At 47.7% G+C, this 19514-nt stretch overlaps 1 protein-coding gene across 1 annotated transcript; it reads right to left on the bottom strand.

The window, feature by feature from the left end:
- Positions 1-1115: 1115 nt before the first annotated feature.
- LOC100429966 (cytochrome P450 11B2, mitochondrial-like) lies at positions 1116-4583 on the bottom strand. The gene is given in 6 exon segments (XM_077944295.1): positions 1116-1584; positions 1722-1921; positions 2461-2538; positions 3801-3956; positions 4116-4250; positions 4345-4583. Coding segments are annotated over 6 exon segments (1137 nt in total). The 3' UTR covers positions 1116-1255.
- Positions 4584-19514: the final 14931 nt, after the last annotated feature.

Genomic DNA, 19514 nt, shown 5'->3' with positions numbered 1-19514 from the left:
AGAAATAATTAAGAAAAGTGAACAGAGCCAAGGTATTTATGGGACGCCATGAAGCATCTATGGATATTTGAAGAGAGGAAAGAGAAAAGGACAGAGAGTTTATTTGAAGAACTAATGTCTGAAGAATCTCCATATTTGAATAAAGAAAGTTAAATATGTGAACAAATATAAAAACCTGCATTACTGTAATTTTAATATGAACTCCACTTTTAAATCTTTTGTAGGAGTTAAAAGACAGAGCATAACAATAATTATAGATACATGTTAATGGGTACACAATACATAAAGGTGTGATCTGTGACATCAACATAAAGTAGGACACAATCAAAGAAGAAAATTACAGGCCATTATCACTGAATTACAGGCCAATATCACTGATGAACATAGATGCAAAAATTCTCAAAAAAATACTAGCAAACTGAATTGAATGACACATTAAAAAAAATCATCCAGCTTGATTAAGTGAAACTCATCCCAGGGATGCAAGGATGGCTCAACAGATGCCAATCAGTAAACATATTACATCACATCAATGGAATCAAGAAAAAAGCTATATGATCATTTCAACAGATGCTTAAAAAGCAGTCAATAAAATTTAACATTCCTTCAAGGTAAAAACTGTCAACAGATTGGGTATAGAAAGAACATACATCAAAACAATAAAGACCATATATGACAAATCCACAGCTAATATTACAGTGAATGGAAAAAAATTGAAGCCTTTTCTCTAACACCTGGAACAAGACAAGGACAGTCATTTCATCACTTCTATTCAACATAGTACTGAAAGTCCTAGCCAGAGCAATTAAGCAGGAAGGCAAATACTGTGATTGCACTTACATGTGTTATGCAGAATAGTTAAATTCACAGAAGTGGTAGAATGGTAAAAGTTACCAGGGGCTGGAGTAGGCGAAAATGGGGAGCAGTCAAAGATTGGATAAAACCAGAAAAAGAATGAACCCATATTTCAAATGATTAGCATAACTACACTACTGTTGGGCAAGGGAAGTAACTCAACTAATCACTGAACATCGTTTCGGCTGAACATTCAGGCTGAACCTCTTCATTCTAAATATGAAAACACTCCAATCAAATATTGTACTCTAATGAGTGGATTTCTTTTTGGAAAAATGTGCACAACTCTTAAATGACTTTCTGTACATTCTAAGACAGGGTAAATGAATAAATATGTTTGGCCAAAGGAAGCATATGCCTTGAAGACATATGCCAAAGGAAGCACTGTTGAAGTACAGAGTTACACTGATGGAAAGGTGGCAGGGCGAGATGGACCCAGAGTGTTGGACGTGGGTGGTGGAGAGGGAGAAAGTGGGCCCCCATGGCGTCCCTTCCCCATAGCACTGCCTGGGTCCCTGGCCTCACCGTACTGGAAGATGCAGTCCCAGGCCTCAAAGTGCTCCTTCCACACCTTGGGGCTGGTCCAGCGAGACAGGCTCCTGGGCATGAACATGAGCTGGATGGTGGATTTGAACATGACCTCCAGGGCATGGAGGAAGTTCAGGCTGGCAGAGCTAGGACTGTGACCAACCAGGCCCAGCCGCTCTCCAAAAGGAGCTAAGTTGCTGGCTGCGGGGAGGATGAACTGCTGAGCACAAGGAAGCCCCGGGCCTCCGGGCTGCCTCCCCCCACTCTCTCCAGCCCCCCGTCCCCGTCCCTGGCCACTCCAGGGTCTCTGAGGCTGGACCTTCCCACCTGGCCCACACCTTCTATGGTGTAGTGGAAGATGCTGGGCTGGACATCCAGGGTCAGGCTCCACCGAGCGTTCTGCAGCACCTTCTTCCTCAGGGCCTGGGAGAAGTCCCTGGCCACCGCATCCACCATCGGGAGGAACCTCTGCACAGCCTTGGGCGACAGCACATCTGGGTTCAGCCGCAATCGATTGAAGCGCCATTCAGGCCCATTCCTACAGAGGCCAGGGCAGAGCTTGTGAGGCCGCCCCAGAAACACACAGGCCCTGACCCATATCCCATCCTCCTTGTCCCCGAGGGGAATCGGCCTGCAGGGAGCTGACTGGGGGCCCTGGTGGAAGCTGCCTGTTTGTGTTCGAGCTGCAGCCTTTTCTCAGAGCGGCCTCCAGGTGCTGGGCAAAGGCCACTCAGGTCTAATCAGGGATGAGACGGTAGTTTCTGCCCGCAGGTGCTGAGGAGGTAACTGAGGTCATTCCTGGGACCTGGTGCCCCAAGGCTGGCACCACCTCACCCATGCAGGCCCTCCCTGTAGTGGGCGGGGGGGGGGCTTTTCTCCAAGAAAGGAGGTAACCCCTGTTGTCAAGCTTTGCCCACCTCACCCACACTGTGTCCTGAGGGGAGAGCCTCTCGCTGCCCTCGCCCTTCCCTGCCCTGGGCACAGTGCCTCTGAGGCAGCAGTCTCTGCCTGTCTCTGTGAAGCATCTGCATCTTCTGCAGGGCAGGAACCGAGCTCTGTGCCTCATGCCATCCTCACCCACAGCCAGAGTGTGTTGGGGCTCCATGGATGCCCCCATGGAATGGTGGGGAGGAATTTCCTCTCTCAGCCACATTCCTGCAAAACTCCTTTATTTATGTCCAGCCGGCTGCTGTCCGAGTTGACAGTGATGACAGACAGAAGATGCACATGTACACGTGTGCCCGTGCAAGACCTCAACACACATGTGTGAAGAGACACATGTACACGTGTGCACAGACACTACACCCATGCCGGCACCTGCACATGCACACACAGACACCCGTGCACACACACCACACCTCATACATGCACACACCCAGACACGTGTACACGCACATGCACACACAGAGACAGCCGTGCACACACACCACACATCATACATGCACACACAGACACTCGGGTACACACACATGCACACATGTGCAAATGCAGGTGCAGAGGAACACACAGCATGTGCACAGATGCAAGACACGCACACACACAGGTGTGCTCCTCTTCCTTCCGTTATGCGCACACAGCCTCCTGGACCTGTCTTCCTGGGTCCTGACTCCCTCTCAGATGTCTATAGACCAGCCTCAGTGAAGACCCCCACCCTTGGGTGCCCTTCTACCTAAATCCCACTATTCCCAAGATAATTCCTTTCTTGCCATGGAGTGGGGGCTGTCGCCACTGTGACATCCTCGTCCAGTCCTTCCCCCATCATAATGGCAACATCCCTGCAGGTGACCGACTCCAAGCACCAGCCTCTCCCTGTCCACCTGACCAGGCGCCACCCTCTCCACGGGCCAGGAAACATCCTCCCCAGTGCCATCAACCGCCCCACCTCGTGCCTTGCTTCTGAGAACAATGGAGCCACCAGCCACCTGCGTCCTGCCCGGGACTGTCCCCATCACGAAGGTTTGCTGGGACAGCAGGGACCATGAGCGCCCTGAGGCAGGCTGCAGCCCCAGTGAACACCAGGCTCAGCACTCACAGCCTGTGACCTGGGCCAGTGGGAGTCCCCTTCTCAGGGCCTCAGTTTTCTGACCCATGGGAAGGAGAGTCCTCAGCCCGCAAGAGAAAGAAGCCGCCGAGGTCGGTGCAGAGCGGGTTCTCGCTACACAGAAGGGCTCATTGCTCTGCATCTTTTCCTCTATAGAGGTGTCCGTGCCCATTTCTCCACCACTGTCCTGCTTCCACAACCCCCAGGGCAGACGTGACCCCATGGGATGGCCATCCTCCGGGCTGGGTGCTCACCCTCACAGCCCACCACACATGCCCGGGGTGGATGTGCTTTCCAGTCCTGATTCTCTTGCTTCCTCTCCATGCCCAGGCTGCCCACCCTGCTCCCAGCTCTCAGCTCCCGACTTGCCCCTCACAGCAAGAACACACCACATTTGTGCCCACGATGTTGTCTGTAGGCCACCCAGGGCTCCAGACTCATCCTGCAGGGATGCAGGCTGTCCACCTGCTGCAGCTTCTCCACGTCCTCCGGCAGCATCACACACACCATGCGTGGTCCTCCCAAGTGGTACCTGTGGGGCCAAGTACAAGGCCCTGCTGGACGGGGTCATGTCCCCCCTGGCCCCACTCTGCATTCCCAATCCAAAGTGTCTCCTGTCCACCCATCCCGCTCCGGGATTAGCAGCTTCACACCTGAAGCCCTCCTGCTGGGTCCCTGAAACCTCCCAAACTTTAGTGCCTCTGAGTCCTGCCCTCTCTGCAGCGAGCTGGGGTTTGCTCTGCACCATCCCCTGCACTGGCAGAGCCACAGACCAGCACATGCTGCACTCCCTCCCCATCCTCCAAAGGATGCAGAGTGCCGGGGCCTGCTGGGAACAGCAGTGCTGTGTGCCCGGCAGGGTCCTGGGCAGCAGGGGCAGGGCTCTGGGTGTTCCCAGCGAGGGCCAGGGAGGGCTTTACCTGAAAATGGGCCCCAGTTCCTGGAAGGTCTGGTGCACCTCCAGGTGCAGGTGCTCATAACCCCGCTCCCTCCAGATCTGCAGCAGCCTCAGCCACCTGCTGCCTGGACACCAGGGCATGGCTTCAAAGGGCAGCACTGTCCTGGGGACCCAGGTGGCTCTGGTGCCCAGTGCCCATGCCCTTCATGGGGCCAGCCAGGGCACTGCCACGCACACCTCTGCCTTTGCCCTCAGTGCCATTCCAATGCTCCCTGCACCCTGCTCAGCCTAAATCCTTTTATCTTGTCTGGAACCTTCCCTGGAAACAGATCATGTCATGGGAGAACTGGCGCTGGACCTGCCTGAGAAAGCGAGGGCAGAGGTCTGGGCAGTAGGTGGGGACTGATTAGGGGTTCATGGAGACAGAAATCGGGGGACAGAGTCCCCTCCCTCCTCCTCCAGGGTGGAGAGGAGCAAGATGAATGGGCCCTTATCTTATCCAAGAGCCTTGGATTACTCATCTTCTTGGAGCAAGGTCCCACACAGGAAGGAAGGGCGGAGGGCTGCACTTCCAAATTACCCCACTGGCATTTCGCCTCCTCTTCCAGGCCCTCTGCTGGGTGCATGGAGCAGGAACAAGAGCCCGCACGGGCCCCTCCCAGTGAGGGGCTCAGTCCTCTTGGGGCAATTCGGTGAGTCCCCAAGGGCAAAAGGTGTCACAGAAGGAGATGAAAACATGTCCAAGGCCGGGTCTGGGCTGACCTCACTGATCCAGCTAAGGAGGAGGGAATACCCAGGAGACCACAAGAGGCCAGGTGCTGGGAGCCACACCCAGGCTGGAAGGCAAGCAGCGCTTGCCTGCGTCTGTCCTCGTCCAGGCAGGGGCCCTGTGACAGCGGCTCACATCCCCCTTTTCCGTCCTAAAACGTGTTGTCTGTAGTTCTGTAGTTCAGATTCATAGAGCCACGAGGGGCCTATGATGACTGAGTTGAGTTGGGACGCCTGGTCGCTTCCCCTGCCAGGCCTGAAGCTGCCCGTCCCCCTCGCTGATGCTGTCCGGCAGGGCCCCCGCCTTCCCTTGGGAGGACAGATCAGTGGGACCTGGCACTGCCTGTCCACCCTCCCTTGGAAAGGCACTCACTCCAAGTCTAGGGGGGTGGCACCTGGCCATGGGGGAGGACAACAGGGTTCCTGATGCCCTGGGAATGGCGCCCTGGGGCACCCTGAGGCAGGTCAGAGCCCGCACAGCCACACCAGCCGAGGCCAGAGTGAGGCTGGACTGCCCCTGTGGTAGCTGTGGCCTGGGGCCAGCCTAGAGGAAGGGGCCTTTCATTCTCACTGCTCACACCGCCACGTGTCCCCAGGACTCCACGGGCCCGGGGAGGGTGTGCATCTCACCCTGCACAGCACCGCAGAGTTCCCAGGCAAAGCTCTCACAAGCAAGACAGTGTCTGCGTGGACCCCATCGTCTCGCCTGTGTCCGATGAAGTGGGACCGAGTTAGGAAACCTTTCAACTTGCACCATCCCACAGGCAGAAAGGGCCGACCACAGTGGGAGACTTCCAGCCGAGTGGGCGATGCCACCTGGCCGCAGCCACTGTGTGGCCCGGAAACCAGAGAGGAGCAAGTGCAGCGTCTGTCCCGTCACGGGCAGTCACCCCTCAGCATTCTCGTCAGGGCTGCAGAGCTTGCAGGCTAACTGGGGGACTGCCGGTTGGCTCCTTTTCTCTGGGTCATGCTCACAGGGACGTCCAGAGGTCCCCTTGTGCATTTTGCTGGTGTCTGGAGCCAGGGCGTGAGGACATGAAGACGGCTTGAGTTTTAGCGGGTGCCTATCGGTGGCTGCTTGGGGAACGTGTAGACTGTGGCCTCTGCCTTCTGATTATGTTTTTAACACCAAGTCAAGTCCTTCCAACTGCCGGAGGGGCCACGACGGGCACCGCAAGGCTGAGTGGGGAATTGACTGGAGATGAAGTTGAAGGGGAAGCCAGGGGCAGCCGAAGTGTAGTTGGGGGAAAGGGTTTCCAGCCTGGCACACAGGAGGGCAGGCCTGGCCAGGAGTGGGCAGCAAGGGGGCGTGAGGCCTGGGCTGGGGGCTGCGGGGAGCCAGGTGAGGTGCTGGGAGGGTTTTCACAGGGGAGGGCAAAGATCCATTTGTTATTTTTCATTTTACTTTAATCAGTTTCCCACTCCCCATTCTTCCTCAGGAATCTCAAAGGCCTCGGCCCCTCAGCAGCTGTGATGTGCTGTGTGTCCCCGTGTGCCTCCCGCTGTCGTGTCAGAGCTGGCCTTGGGCAGGCTGATGCCATTGGACTTCCCAGCACGTCCTTGGTGTGGTGGTGCAATCTGCCCGGGCACGCTGGACGGTCCTCCTGCCTGACCCTGCCTGTGTGCACCCTCCCCTCTCCCATCGGCTGGGTCTGTTCTCATCTGTTCTGAGAGTTTCTGGGCCTGTGGCCATGAACCAGCGTTTCCCGTCCCTCCTCAGCCCACCCACAAGGAGGCTGGGGCCCCAGAGGACCCCAGAAGGCCCCTCCCATCCAGAGGGAACTGTGGGTGCAGCTGAGGCGTGGAGGCGCCAGAACAAGCACCCTGGACTTGCTCTAGACTCTGTGGCTTCCCACATGCCCTGACCTTGAAACCTGGAAGCAAATCCCGTAACTCACTTCCTGCAAGGCCTCAGTCATGTCACCGTGTGACACAGGGAAGAGGTGCAGGTCCCAAGGGCCCCTGCCCACCTCGCCTCCGGGGCCCTCTCTCTGCCCATAGGTGTGGTCGCACCCCGCTGGAATCTACCTCCTGGAGAGGAAATGGTTCGACAGGGCTGACCTGGGACATTTCCTCTAACTCAGCTGTAGGGTGAGGGCCCAGCCAAGCCCCAGAGGCAGCAGAGAGGGGCAGGCAGAGGGCACCCTGGTGGTGCGGGAGCCCCCACCCTGATGTTCTTCCCCGGATGGGGGGGTGCCAGGGCTGCCTGGAGATCCCGGGGCTGCAGTCATGGGGCAAAGTCAGAGCAACTGTCCTCGAATAGGCTGGACGCCTCCAAGGTGCACTGTGGAGGAAGAGGGGCTCCCTCTCTGGGGACAGACCAGGCCTCCGCTTTCAGGGTCTCCTGTGAACCAGGCTCGGCCAGCCCTCAGGCCTGCAGCAGAACTGTCCACCTCCCCTGGGTCTGTGGGTCCTGCTCATTACAATCCTTTCTGGCCCCAAACCCAGTGTCCAAGCCTGCACCCCATGATAGTTTGAAAAGCTCTCAGGTTCCTCTCGAGCTCTGAGAAGCAACTCAAACCTCAGCCCTGACCCAGCACGCTCCATCCGCTTGCCCTGGGCTAGGTTCCAGTAGCCCTTGGCCAGAAGCCTGTGTGCCCAGCAGTCGCTGGAGTAGCGGGGCTGTCTACCTGCAGCTGTGTCTACTGATCCCAGCCAAAAGGACCGTGAGTGTTAGGGCTGGTGCAGAAAGCAGCAGTCCCTCGTCTGTAGCTTTGCACATAATATCTCCTTTACTGCACCAATTTTACTCCTAGGGCCTTGGCATTAGTGACAGCGGTGTCACTAATACAAACAGAAAAACGCAACACAAACAGAGCAATGGGTGGGCGCGGCGGCTCACACCTGTAATCCCTGCCATTTGGGAGGCTGAGGCAGAAGATCACTTGAAGGCAAGCGTTCCAGACCAGTCTGGGCAACAAAACAAGGCCCCATCGTTACCAAAAATTAAAAATTAGCCAGACGCGGTGGTGGCACCTATAGTCCCAGCTACTCGGGAGGCCAAGGCGAGAGAAACGCTTGAGCCCAGGAGTTCGAGGCTGCAGTGAGCTGTGATCACCACTGCACTCCAGCCTGGGTGACAGACTGAGACCAAAAACCCATACAAAGCAGCAAAAGGAAGAAACCGAAAATGGAGGAAACAGCAACCAAAATGCCTGTTGACTGGAGAACGTTTTTGCCCACGTGGTCCATGCACACGCGAGGTGAGTTTTCGCCACTGTGGAAATGAATTCTTTCAGGCTCACGTGAAGATGAGGGTGATCAACAGTGCAGGGACTCACGGTGCAGCCTTGAAGGGAAAGAGGGAATGTCGGGAGACTGTGTCCCACGTGGTTCACATGCATTCAGTGAACCGCTTACAGAAGCAGCAAAGGCCAGAGAGAGAACATTGGGTGTGGGTGCCTGTGCTGGGGAGGTGGGAAGGTTGGTCTCTGTGAACGTGGAGGAGGTGGGACTTACTGCCTGTGTGGCAGGGCTTGGGTTGGGTGGAGTGTTTGTGACGTCTCAAAGATAGGGTCTAGGAAAAGGCAGCAGAATGCCAAGTCTGGAGGCCCCAGATCAGTGGTGTGGCACAGCGACGTGTGGACAACCTGGTTGCTCCAACAGACTTGGTCCCAGCAGTGCTGATCAGTGGGCGTGGCCTCCCCCACCTCCACTGTGGGGGGCTGCAGACGAGAGGGTGCTTGCCAGCTCGTCAGTGTCTGTGAGGACCAAGAGGGAGATCCAGCAGGGCTCAGAGCAGACACGCAAAGGAAAAATCAAATGCAGGGGGGATCTGAAGACTTCCTGCCACATCTACAAGGAGTCAGGACTGTGGGAGCTGCCCAGAGGCAGTGGTGTGGACTAGAAGAAGGTCAAAATTCACAGAGGTGCATCTCATGGAGGCACATGAGGTGGTGTGTGTCAATACGGCTAGGAGGACACTTTGTCAGCAAGCAAACCTTCCTTGAGAGAAACCAAGCCAGGGCCAGCAAGGTGGAGTGGCTGCCAGGCAGGGCAGGGCAATGAGTGGGAAGACATGGACGGAGCACAGAATTTGGGGCATGCAAACGCCACTCCTTGGGGGAGTCTGCAGGAATATCCCTCCTGTGTGTTCATACCTTGAGGATGGTGGGGAAAGTGGGAGTCCTCTTCTGGCGCCTTGCATTGTCCCAGCCCCATCTCCTCTGCCCTGGCAAATTCTCTGGGCCTACACAGACCCCACCCCGCCATCAGCTTCCTTCAAAGACCCTTAGTAAAACACTAGTGAACGGAATCCAGCAATATATAAACAGAAGTATACACCATGGACAAGTGAGATTTATTCCAGGAAGAAAAGTTGGTTTAACCTTCAAAATTAATGATTGCAATAAACCGTATCAGCAGAATAAAGAAACAAAAATCACATCCTCATCTCAATAGATGCAGAAAGTGCGTCTGAAAAATCTACCACCAATTTCATTTTAAAATACTAAACAAACTACAAATAGAAAGGAGCTTCTTCAACCTCATAAAATACATTTACGAAAACCTCACAGCTAACTTCCCCCTTAATTGTAAAAGCTAACTACTTTCCTCCTAAGTTAGATCAGGAGCAAGGACATCTGCTCACCACTGCTATTCGACACTGTATTAGAGGTTCGAACCAGAACAAGTCGGCAATAAAAATAAACAGAGATCAGCCAGATGGAAAAAGAAAAAGTAAAACTGCCTCTCTTCAAACTTCACATGATCTTTTATATAGAATATCCTAAGAAGCCCAGTAAAAACAGTACTATTTCTAACAAAAGTAGTTTAGCAAGATTTCAGGATACAAGCTCAATATGCAAAAATCATTTGTATTTTCTCTACTTGTAATGAAGAATCTGAAAAAGGAATTAAGAAAATAATTCCATTTTCAGTACCATCAAAAGGAATAGAATACATAGGAACGCATTTAACAAAAGAAGTTCAACACTTACGCTCTGAAAACTACAGAACACTGTTGAAGAAAACTGAAGATCTAAATAACTGAAAAAGCATCCCATCCATGTTCATGGGTCAGAAGACATGATGTTGCTGAGATGACAATGCTCCTCACATCAATCTACAGATCCAATGCAATCCCTATCACAGTCTCAAAGAATCCCCAAAGAATCTCTTCTTTGTAGAAATTGGTAAGCTGATTATAAAATTCATATGGAATTGCAAGAGACCCACAAATGCCAAAATAGTTTTGAAAAAGAATAAAGTAGAAAGACTCACACTTCCCAATTTAAAAATTTACTACAAAGTAGTAATAATCAAAACAGTGAAATACTGGCACAAGGACAGATATATAGATCAACAGAACAAAATTGTGAGTCCAGAAATAAAACCATACATCTATGGTCACCTGACATTTTTTAAATTGTACTTTGAGTTCTAGGGTACATGTGCACAACGTGCAGGTTTCTTACATATGTATACATGTGCCATGTTTGTTTACTGTACCCATTAATTCGTCATTTACATTAGGTATTTCTCCTAATGCTATCCCTCTCCCAGCCCCTCACCCCATGACAGGCCCCGGTGTGTGATGTTCCCCGCCTTGTGTCCAAGGGTTCTCATTGCTCAGTTTCCACCTATGAGTGAGAACATGCAGTATTTGGTTTTCTGTCCTTGCGATAGTTTGCTCAGAATGATGATTTCCAGCTTCATCCATGCCGCTACAAAGGACATGAACTCATCCTTTTTTATGGCTGCATAGCATTCCATGGTGTATATATGCCACATTTTCTTAATCCAGTCTATCATTGATGGACACTTGGGTTGGTTCCAAGTCTTTACTATTGTGAATAGTACCACAATAAACATACGTGTGCATGTATCTTTATAGCAGCAGGATTTATAACCCTTTGGGTATATACCCAATGATGGGATGGCTGAGTCAAGTGGTATTTCTAGTTCTAGATCCTTGAGGAATCGCCACACTTGTCTTCCACAATGGTCGAACTATTTACAGTCCCACCAACAATGTAAAAGTGTTCTATTTCTCCACATCCTCTCCAGCACCTGTTGTTTCCTGACTTTTTAATGATCACCATTCTAACTGGTGTGAGATGGTATCTCATTGTGGTTTTGATTTGCATTTCTCTGATGACCAGAAATGATGAGCATTTTTTTATGTGTCTGTTGGCTGCATAAATGTCTTCTTTTGAGAAGTGTCTGTTCATATCCTTTGCCCACTTTCTGATGTGATTGTTTGATTTTTTTTTTTTTTGTAAATTTAACTTCTTTGTAGATTCTGGATATTAGCCCTTTGTCAGATGGGTAGATTGCAAAAATTTTCTCCCATTCTGTAGGTTGCCTGTTCACTCTGATGGTAGTTTCTTTTGCTATGCAGAAGCTCTTTAGTTTAATTAGATCCTATTTGTCTATTCTGGCTTTTGTTGCCTTTGCTTTTGGTGTTTTAGTCATGAAGTCCTTGCCCATGCCTATGTACTGAATGGTATTGCCTAGGTTTTCTTCTAGGGTTTTTATGGTTTTAGGTCTAACATTTAAGTCTTTCATCCATCTTGAATTAATTTTTGTATAAGGTGTAAGGAAGGGATCCAGTTTCAGTTTTCTACATATGGCTAGCCACTTTTCCCAGCACCATTTATTAAACAGGGAATCCTTTCCCCATTTCTTGTTTTTGTCAGGTTTGTTAAAGATCAGATGGCTGTAGATGTGTGGTATTATTTCTGAGGGCTCTGTTCTATTCCATTGGTCTATATCTCTGTTTTGGTACCAGTACCATGCTGTTTTGGTTACTGTAGCCTTGAAGTACAGTTTGAAGTCAGGTAGCGTGATGCCTCCAGCTTTGTTCTTTTGGCTTAGGATTGTCTTGGCAATGCGGGCTCTTTTTTGGTTCCAATATGAACTTTAAAGTAGTTTTTTCCAATTCTGTGAAGAAAGTCATTGGTAGCTTGATGGGGATGGCATTGAATCTATAAATTATCTTGGGCAGTATGGCCATTTTCACGATATTGATTCTTCCTATCCATGAGCATGGAATGTTCTTCCATTTGTTTGTATCCTCTTTTATTTCATTGAACAGTGTTTTGCATTTCTCCTTGAAGAGGTCCTTCACGTCCCTTGTAAGTTGGATTCCTAGGTATTTTATTCTCTTTGAAGCAATTGTGAATGGGAGTTCACTCATGATTTGGCTCTCTGTTTGTCTGTTATTGGTGTATAAGAATGCTTGTGATTTTCGTGCATTGATTTTGTATCCTGAGACTTTGCTGAAGTTGCTTATCAGCTTAAGGAGATTTTGGGCTGATGCGGTGGGGTTTTCTAAATATACAATCATGTCATCTGCAAACAGGGACAATTTGACTTCCTCTTTTCCTAACTGAATACCCTTTATTTCTTTCTATTGCCTGATTGCCCTGGCCAGAACTTCCAACACTATGTTAAATAGGAGTGGTAAGAGAGGGTATCCCTGTCTTATGCCAGTTTACAAACAGAATGCTTCCAGTTTTTGACCATTCAGTATGATACTGGTTGTGGGTTTGTCATAAATAGCTCTTATTATTTTGAGATACGTTCCAATAATACCTAGTTTATTCAGAGTTTTTAGCAAAAAGAGCTGTTGAATTTTGTCAAAGACCTTTTCTGCATCTATTGAGATAATCATGTGGTTTTTGTATTTGGTTCTGTTTATGTGATGGATTACATTTATTGATTTGTGTATGTTGAACCAGCCTTGCATCCTAGGGATGAAGACAACTTGATCTTAGTGGATAAGCTTTTTGATGTGCTGCTGGACTCGGTTTGCCAATATTTTACTGAGGATTTTCACATCGATGTTCATCAGGGAAATTGGTCTAAATATTCCCTTTTTTTTGTTGTGTCCCTACCAGGCTTTGATATCAGGATGATGCTGGCCTCATAAAATGAGTTAGGGAAGATTCCCTCTTTTTCTATTGATTGGAATAGTTTCAGAAGGAATGGTACCAGCTTTTCTTTGTACCTCTGGTAGAATTCGGCTGTGAATCCTTCTGGTCCTGGACTATTTTTGGTTGGTAGCCTATTAATTATTGCTTCGATTTCAGAGCCTGTTATTGGTCTATTCAGCGACTCAACTTCTTCCTGGTTTAGTCTTGTGAGGGTGTATATGTGTCCAGGAATTTATCCATTTCTTCTAGATTTTCTAGTTTATTTGCATAGAAGTGTTTATAATATTCTCTGATAGTAGTTTGTATTTCTGTGGGACTGGTGGTGATATCCCCTTTATCATTTTTTATTGCGTCTATTTTATTCTTCTCTATTTTCTTCTTTATTAGTCTTGCTAGCAATCTATCCATTTTGTTGATCTTTTCAAAAAAGTAGCTCCTGGATTCATTGATTTTTTGAAGGGTTTTTTTTATGTGTGTGTGTCTCTATCTCCTTCAGTTCTGCTCTGATCTTAGTTATTTCTTGCCTTCTGCTAGCTTTTGAATTTGTTTGCTCTTGCTTCTCTAGTTCTTTTAATTGTGATGTTAGGATATCAACTTTAGATCTTTCCTGCTTTCTCTTGTGGGCATTCACTGCTACAAATTTCCCTCTACACACTGCTTTAAATGTGTCCCAGAGATCCTAGTACACTGTGTCTTTGTTCTCATTGGCTTCAAAGAATATCTTTATTTCTGCCTTCATTTTGTTATTTATTCAGTAGTCATTAAGGAGCAGATTGTTCAGTTTCCATGTAGTTGTGCAGTTTTGAGTGAGTTTCTTAATCCTGGGTTCTAACTTGATTGCACTGTGGTCTGAGAGACAGTTTGTTGTGATTTCTGTTCTTTTACATTTGCTGAGGAGTGCTTTACCTCCAACTATGTGGTCAATTTTGGAATAAGTGTGATGTGGTGCTGAGAAGAATGTATATTCTGTTGATTTGGGGTGGAGAGTTTTGTAGATGTCTATTAGGTCTGCTTGGTGCAGAGCTGAGTTCAAGTCCTGGATATCCTTGTTAACCTTCTGTCTCATTGATCTGTCTAATATTGACAGTGGGGTGTTAAAGTCTCCCATTATTATTGTGTGGGAGTCTAAGTCTCATTTTAGGTCTCTAAGAACTTGCTTTATGAATCTGGGTGCTCCTGTATTGGGTGCATATATAGTTAGAATAGTTAGCTCTTCTTGTTGAATTGATCCCTTTACCATTATGTAATGGCCTTCTTTGTCTCTTTTGATCTTTGTTGGTTTAAAGTCTATTTTATCAGAGACTAGGATTGCAACCCCTGCTTTTTTTTTTTTTTTTTTTTTTTTTTGCTTTCCATTTGCTTGGTAGATCTTCCTTCACCCCTTAATTTTGAGCCTATGTGTATCTCTGCACATGAGATGGGTCTCCTGAATACAGCACACTGATGGGTTTTGACTCTTTATCCAATTTGCCAGTCTGGGTCTTTTAATTGGGGCATTTAGTCCATTTACATTTAAGGTTAATATTGTTATGTATGAATTTGATTATGTCATTATGATGCTAGCTGGTTATTTTGCCCATTAGTTGACGCAGTTTCTTCCTAGCTTCAATGGTCTTTACAATTTGGCATGTTTTTGCAGTGGTTGGTACTGGTTGTTCCTTTCCATGTTTAGTACTTCCTTCAGGAGTTCTTGTAGGGGAGGCCTAGTGGTGACAAAATCTCTCAGCATTTGCTTGTCTGTAAAGGATTTTATTTCTCCTTCACTTACGAAGTTTAGTTTGGCTGGATATGAAATTCTGGGTTGAAAATTATTTTCTTTAAGAATGTTGAATACTGGCCCCCACTCTCTTCTGGCTTACAGAGTTTCTGCTGAGAGATCCACTGTTAGTCTGATGAGCTTCCCTTTGTGGGTAACACGACCTTTCTCTCTGGCTGCCCTTAACATTTTTTCCTTCATTTCAACCTTGGTGAATGTGACAATTATGTATCTTGGGGTTGCTCTTCTCGAGGAGTATCTTTGTGGTGTTCTCTGTATTTCCTGAATTTGAATGTTGGCCTGCCTTGCTAGGTTGGGGAAGTTCTCCTGGATAATATCCTGAAGAGTGTTTTCCAGCTTGGTTCCATTCTCCCTGTCACTTTCAGGTACACCAATCAATCACAGATTTGGTCTTTTCACATAGTCCTGTATTTCTTGGAGGCCTTGTTTCTTTTTACTCTAAACTTCTTTTCTCACTTCATTTCATTAATTTGATCTTCAGTCACTGATATCCTTTCTTCCACTTGATCGAATCGGCTACTGAAGCTTGTGCATGCGTCACGTAGTTCTCGTGCCATGGCTTTCAGCTCCATCAGGTCATTTAAAGTCTTCTCTACACTGTTTATTCCAGTTAGCCATTCATCTAATCTTTTTTCAAGGTTTTTAGTTTCCTTGCAATGAGTTCAAACATCCTCCTTTAGCTCGGAGAAGTTTATTACTGACTTTCTGAAGCCTACTTCTGCCAACTCATCAAAGTCATTCTCCGTCCAGCTTTGTTCCATTGCTGGCGAGGCGCTGCAGTCCTTTGGAGGAGAAGGGGAGCTCTGGTTTTTAGAATTTTCAGGTTTTCTGCTCTGGTTTCTCCCCATCTTTGTGGTTTTATCTACCTTTGGTCTTTGATGATGGTGACCTACAGATGGGGTTTTGGTGTGGATGTCCTTTTTTGTTGATGCTGATGCTATTCCTTTCTGTTTGTTAGTTTCCCTTCTAACAGTCAGGTCCCTCAGCTGCAGGTCTGTCAGAGTTTGCTGAAGGTCCACTCCAGACCCTGTTTGCCTGGGTATCACCAGTAGTGGCTGTGGAACAGCAAATATTGCTGCCTGATCCTTCCTCTGGAAGCTTCATCTCAGAGGGGCACCCAGCTGTATGAGGTGTCAGTTGGCCCCTACTGGGAGGTGTCTCCAAGTTAGGCTACACGGGGGTCAGGGACCCACTTGAGGAGGCAATCTGTCTGTTCTCAGAGCTTAAGCACCATGCTGGGAGAACCACTGCTCTCTTCAGAGCTGTCAGACAGGGACTTTTAAGTCTGCAGAAGTTTCTGCTGTCTTTTGTTCGCTATGCCTTGCCCCCAGAGGTGGAATCTACAGAAGCAGGTGGGCCTCATTGAGCTACAGTGGGCTCCACCCAGTTCAAGCTTCCTGGCCACTTTGTTTACCTACTCAAGCCTCAGCAATGGCAGACGCCCCTCCCCCAGCCAAGTTTGTTGCCTCACAGTTCGATCTTGGACTAGCAGTGAGCAAGGCTCTGAGGGCATGGGGCTTGCTGAGCCAGGCACCGGATATAATCTCCTGCCATTTGATAAGACTGTTGGAAAAGCTCATTGTTTAGGTGGCAGTGTCCCGATTTTCCAGGTACAGTCTGTCACAGCTTCCCTTGGCTAGGAAAGGGAAATCCCCCGACCTCTTGTGCTTCCCAGGTGAGGTGATGCCCCGTCCTGCTTCGGCTCACCTCCGTGGGCTGCACCCACTGTCCGATCAGTCCCAGTGAGGTGAACCAAGTACCTCAGTTGGAAATGCAGAAATCACCCGTCTTCTGCATGGATCACCCTGGGAGCTGCAGACCGGAGCTGTTCCTATTCGGCCATCTTGGAATGCACCACCCCTGTCACCTGACTTTTTTACAAAGGTGCCAAGACCATCCATTGGGGTCAGAATAATCTTTCAAACAAATGGTATTGAAACTTTATAACTATGTGGAAAAGAATGAAGTTGGGTCCTTACCTCAGACCACATATGAAAATTAATCTGAAATTGATCAAAGATCTAATCATAAGAGCAAAAAATAACAGTCTTATAAGGAAACATAGAGGTAATCCTTACTGACCTTGGGTTTGGCAAAGGTCATGGCACCAAGAATATTAGCAACAAAAGAAAAAATAGATAGTTTTGACTTCACCAAAATTGAAAGCGTGTGCTTCAAAGGACACTCTCAAAAGTGAAAGAACAACCCACAGAATGGGAGACAGTATTTGCCACTCATCTATATGATGAGGGATTTGTATCATGAGTATATAAAATTCTCTTACAATCAAGGAAGATAAACAAATGGCCAAAAAACACAGGCAAAGATACTCAATGTCATCAGTCATATGGGAAATGCAAATCAAAACCATGATGAGACGGCACTTCACATCTACTAGAAAGACTAAAATCAAAAACATCAGAGAATAACAAGTGCTAGAACCCTCATACATGGCTGGTGGGGCTGTAAAATGGTGCAGCCACTCTGGAAAACAGTCTCAGTCTCTTAAATAATTGCATAGAGAGTTACCATAGAACCCAACAATTCCGCTACTAGGAATATACCTAAGAGAACACAAGTCCAGGTTTCCATGACGGCAGTGTACAAGCAAGCTGACTTCCCTCCCATCTCAAAGAAAACCAAAACCAAATACACAGCACTGAGATTATCACCAGCAATATCCCAGAACTCAAACATGAGGATGCGAGAGTTCCTGGGGCCACAGAAAAGTAAAAAAACTCCTAGACCAGATGTAAGAAAACGGGATTTACATGCCCACAATGCCCCTCTCCCCAGTCTGCTCAGCACCAAATGTGCAGAACATTTCTCCCTGACTCCCAATTTCTACACTGGACAAAGTGACATGGAGGCAGACAGCCAGCTTCCTTCTCATGTTGGGTTTCCTGGCAGGAGACCTGCCCCTGCTTCAACCCAGGGGTATCATCAGGAGTGCCTGAAGGGAAAAATATCTCTGAGGAAAGTCAGAGACAAAAGGGGAAATGGGACTCCCATCCCACCCTTGAAAACTCTGCTGTGTAACTCAGCCAAAGGAGACACCAAATCAGAGTGACTGTTCACAGTGTTACATTGTAGGAGGTAAGTCCCACAGGCTCCCAGGCATGCAGCCCTGGTCAGCCTTCCCACATGACCAGGATATCCCACTGGGGCCTCTCTCTTTGGGACTGGCAGCACTCTACTGTTGCCTAGAACCAAGGCAAAGTTGGGCTTAAGTTGCCACCTAGTGCAGAAAAGGAGGCAGCAACCTAGCAGGAAAAAAGCAAAAGAAAAGAAACAGATAAATTACAAAGATTTCTAATAAAACATATCCAGTAAAAAGGTTAGGTGTGGTGGCTCACACCTGTAATCCCAGCACTTTGGGAGGTCAAAGTGGGAAGATCGCTTGAGCCTAGGAGTTTGAAAGCAGCTTGGGCAACACGGCAAAACCTCATCTCTACAAAATAATACAAAAATTAGCTGGACTGAACTACTCAGGAGACTGAGGTAGGAGGATCACCTGAGCCTGGAAGGTGGAGCTGCAGTGAGCCATGATCACCACTACATTCCAGCCTGGGTGACAGAGTGAGACCCTATCTTTAAACACACACACACACACACACACACACACACACACACACACACACAAACAAAAAAAAACAAAGAAACAAAAAGAAGCCAGACAGAGAAGTCTGAAATAAATACATAATTCTTCTGTGCAAGGACATAAACATACATTCACAAGAAACAACAGCAAACAGGGAGCCATGACCTCCCCAACTGAACAAGGCAAGGAACCAGTAACTGACCCTAAAGAGACAGCAATATGTGAATTATCTGACCAAGAATTCAAAATAGTAGTTTTAAGGAAACTCAGTGATCTCCAAGATAACAAAGAAAAGCAATTCAGAAATTTATGAGAAATAATTAACAAAGACATTGAAATAATCTAAAAAATCAAACAGAAACCTTGGAACTCAGAGATATATTTGCTGAACTGAAAAATTCATTACAGGCTCTCAACAGCAAAATAAATGAAGCAGAGGTAAGAATCAGTGAGCCTGAAGACAGCTATTTGAAAGCATACAAAGGAGAAAAAAGAGAGAAGAATGAAAAGGAATGAAGATAACCTATAAGATACAGAAAATTACCTCGAAAGACCAAATCTAAGAATTACTGGTGTTCAAGAGAGAGTTAAGCAAGCACCAGGGGTAGGAAGCTGATCAAAAAATAGTAACAGAAAAATTTCCAAAACTTGAGGAAGAGATAAATATTCAGGTACAGGAAAGTTAGAGAACACCAAAGAGATCTGACCCAAAGAGGACTACCCTGACACATACAGTAATCCAACTCTCAAAGGTCAAGGACAAAGACAGGACCCTAAAAGTGGCAAGAGAAAATAGGCAGACACATAAAGGAGCTCCAGTTCATCTGGCAACAGAATTCTTAAAGGAAACTCTACAGACCAGGAGTGAGTGGTATGACATTTTGAAAGTGTTGAACAGAAAAAAAATCCTCAACTGTCATCCAAGAATAATATATCCAGCAAAACTGTACTTAAAATATGAAGGAGAAATAAAGTCTCTCCCAAACAAACAAAAGCTGAGAGAATTCACCACCACCACATCTGTCTTACAAGAAATGCTAAAGGGAGCTCTTCAAACGGAAAGAAAAAAACACTCATGTATAAAAAGAAAATATCTGAAAGTATAAAACCCAGGGTAAAATTAAGTACACAGACAAACCAAAATATTGCAATGCTATAATTGCAGT

Source organism: Macaca mulatta, chromosome 8 (genome assembly GCF_049350105.2).
Source record: "Macaca mulatta isolate MMU2019108-1 chromosome 8, T2T-MMU8v2.0, whole genome shotgun sequence".
Classification (NCBI taxonomy): domain Eukaryota; kingdom Metazoa; phylum Chordata; class Mammalia; order Primates; family Cercopithecidae; genus Macaca; species Macaca mulatta.
This window is presented reverse-complemented; position numbering and strand designations above follow the sequence as displayed.